At 36.4% G+C, this 3,420-nt stretch overlaps 1 protein-coding gene across 1 annotated transcript in view; it reads right to left on the reverse strand.

The window, feature by feature from the left end:
* Positions 1-832: 832 nt before the first annotated feature.
* The window catches only part of TAF3 (TATA-box binding protein associated factor 3), a 186,706-nt gene continuing 184,118 nt past the window's right edge, over positions 833-3,420 (reverse strand). Inside the window, exon 7 of the mRNA XM_006088402.3 lies at positions 833-2,788. Within this exon, the coding sequence (XP_006088464.1) occupies positions 2,674-2,788 (115 nt within the window). The 3' untranslated portion in view covers positions 833-2,673. The remainder of the gene's footprint in view (positions 2,789-3,420) is intronic.

Here is a 3,420-nt window from a genome sequence, read left to right on the forward strand (position 1 = left end):
CCTTTGCATCAAATTTTCTGTCACAGTAGTGCCTCAAGTTTCTGCTGCTCTGTGATTTCCTTCTCCCTCAAAAGCCAAAACCCATTTTCTTCTTATTGCTTCGGTCCCCTAAAGTTTTTCTCCTCATGAAATCATCTTTCCCAATATACCTTTCTCCCCTCGTCCAATACAGGCCTTTTCTTTTCCTGTGTTGACTTCACTAAGAAAAGTGAGTCCTGTCTATTCTCTGTCATGCCTGTGGCATTGGTAAGCTACTCTTTTTCTCCAGTATTACTTTGTGGAGAATGACTATGCCCAAGTTTTTCACTTTGCTTTGTAACACAGGTATTTTATTTTTGAATCTACATTTCTTTTTGCAGCTTCTTGAACTTCCTTCAGTTGGTGCACAGACAGCCATCCAGTGGAGACTGAGACCACCAGTCCATTTTACACAGGCCACTGAACAGTCAGAAGATGGTAACAACTCTGGGTCTCTAGTGACCTGGACTGGATTCAACTCACTGACCTGGAGGTGAAAGGCTCTGTATTCCATTACTAATCCCTTGAGCTATCCAGCCCCCTGAAAATGATTCTTTGGTTTTATTATTGCAAAGGCCATTTATAAAATCATGAACTGGATTTAGGAAAGCAACCATGAAATAGCAAGGGACAAACTGATTGAAATTCCTTCAATGTAGTAAGGGCTGAAGCCTCTCAGTAGGATTGGGAGAAAAGTTAAATATAGGCACCTCCATTCTTATTTCAGACCGGCTCACTTAAACGTGGCAACTTTAGACCCACTGACCATGCCTCAAGGAACTAAATCCTAAATAAAGAAAATGGAAAAGCAAACTATGAAATAGCCAATAATCTTTATTTTGCACTTCCCCACCCCTCTTCACTTTCCAAAAAGCACTAACGGGTATATTTGTGCATGTGAAAATATTGTATCAAGTATTTAGAATGATCTCAAATTAATAAAACAAAAACATGTATCTCAACATAGATGCTTTGTTTTTCTGGTAGGGGTAGAAAAAGTTGGCTTCTAGAACAAGGACGGCAATGAAATACTGTACTCTTAAAAGGGCTACTCCATTTCCACTGACTTGCAATTTAACATTCATGGCAGAAAACCTCATTACTCTAACCACATAATAGGTCTTAAAATATGACTAATTCATACACTAATATCAATTTACTTGGCATTAAAAAAATCACAATTTCTATTAATATATTTGAATTAGGCTCAATGCCCATACTCTAGCATTTAAGATATCCATTACACTGGCCCAAATTGGGATTATTTCAAAATCAAGTAAAAGTCCATATTTATTCCAAAGTTGCTAAAATATGTTAATAAAATTTGATGTTTTACATTAAAAATAAAATATTTGGTTTATATCTGATATCTATAACATATAATAAATAGTGGGCAGTATAGTAATATAATAAAGTTTTGTGATACCCTGAAATTTGATGAGTTTTTAAAAAAATTCTTAATATTCTTCATTACAGCCTTAAATCACAATATTAATGAACAGATTTGCAGAAATAAAACAATATAAACACAAAATGCTACAGAATGTTTTTTGCTTTTGTTTTTTTACTTTTGAGGAATCTACATGTCCTTTAATAAAAGTCAAAGAAATTTACAGAAACAAACCAATTTCAAATAATGAACTGCAAGTCTAAATTGCCGTGCTTTCCTTCTAACTGCTAGGGCCCTTTCCCACCGTGTTGTGGGCACTGTGCAGGTTCAGCTCAAGGTAGATAACTTTCAACTATGGCTCTGTTTTCTAGCCTTCTTTACTTATGTACAGCAGTAATTACAGACATGGCTGAAATCACAGTGGATTACAGAGAAAGCCAGAATTAAACACGATAAAAATTTAAAAAATAACTACTTCATAAATATTTATTATTTACACAAGAGGAGATCTTCTAGTCTGAGGAGTTTTTATACAAGTTGATGAAATGTATAAGCAGTGAGAAGAACACCAGCAGTTTAAAGAAGGGCAAAGTTAGAATGCAACAAAGACAGAAAGTGTGAGTTAACAAAAATAATTTGCATGAGAGCAAAAAGGACATGATAGAAACCTTTTTCTTAAAAAATATAAGGTATTTCACAAAAGCCTGAACATTTTACATGTTAATACTAAAAATGGGAGGAGGGGAAGCTTCATAAACTTTTATCACAAAAATATTTACCAATACTCCAACTGGAGTTTTCGTTTATGTTATTATGATTATCTTACTATAGAGGGAAAGAAGTTGAAAACTGTATACAGCCTAATGATATCATCCTTAAATTACAGCCAAGGTGGTTTACACATCATCTTGTCATCTAATACCTTCATGAAAAGGCCCTGGAGAGAATAAAGAAAATCAGAAGGGAAGATTATGGTCTTTTTATTAATACTTGTCACTGGTAATAGAAAAATGAAGGCCCGGCAGTCCTCGTGCCACACCTGTACTTGAGTTTCCTTCTGTCACACCATTATGTGGCCATAGGCCAGTCTGTTCCAGAGGGAAGCATCCAGAGTGGACGCTGTAGTTCTCTTGTCCTCGGTCTCCCGAGATTCCTCATCCACAGGAACTTAGCGGTAGATGGGACAGCAGAGTTTCATGGATCCCCATCTGAAGTGGTAGGAAAGGAGCCCCGAGGCCACGCCACTGGTCCGCGCTGCAGAGACGTCAATGTGCCCGATGCTTTCTCTTTTTGTGCTTCTTATCCTTCTTCTTGTTGGCACACTTGGAACAGAACCACTGCATTTCTTCTGGTGGTGCAGCCATTAATCCAACACAGGGCCTACATGTTAAGAAAAAGGGTTTTGGATAAAGAAGTTATACATATACATGTACACACACACACACACACACACACACACATTCTTTCTATATTCTTAAATACTTTTAAATAATTAAATGAAATTTTAAGTCTATGGTATATTCACCAGAAATCCAAACCAAAGAACTCTAATTTATGTAGTACTATTGTTGGGCAAAAGGATGATTATATTACATAATGCCCCTTTTATAGGCCCCAGTGGAGAAATTAATTAGCCCACTTATCCTTTCAGCTACAACTAGTATAATTCTTCTGAGCAATGGCTCTGTTTTTCTCTTATACCTATCATATATCATGTGACTGAATGGATTTCTATCTTTTTATATCTGATATTTTAAAGATAAAATGAGATTATTTCCATACATTTTGGTAGCATTTCTTTGGTAGTGGGGAGCAGTAGTAGAGAAGTAAAAAGCAGATAAGCTAGCTGTCCCTTTATTTCTGCAGTTTATGAATGTTTACAAAGGGGTTATCTCGAGAGAAACCAAGATGGCGGCATAGGTTAACACCAGAGTTTGCTGCCTCTAACAACCACTTCAAAAATACAACTAAAAGACGGAACGGACATCATCCAGAACCACAGGAAGGCTGGC

Source organism: Myotis lucifugus, unplaced genomic scaffold, assembly GCF_000147115.1.
Source record: "Myotis lucifugus unplaced genomic scaffold, Myoluc2.0 scaffold_47, whole genome shotgun sequence".
In the NCBI taxonomy this organism is placed as follows: Eukaryota; Metazoa; Chordata; class Mammalia; order Chiroptera; family Vespertilionidae; genus Myotis; species Myotis lucifugus.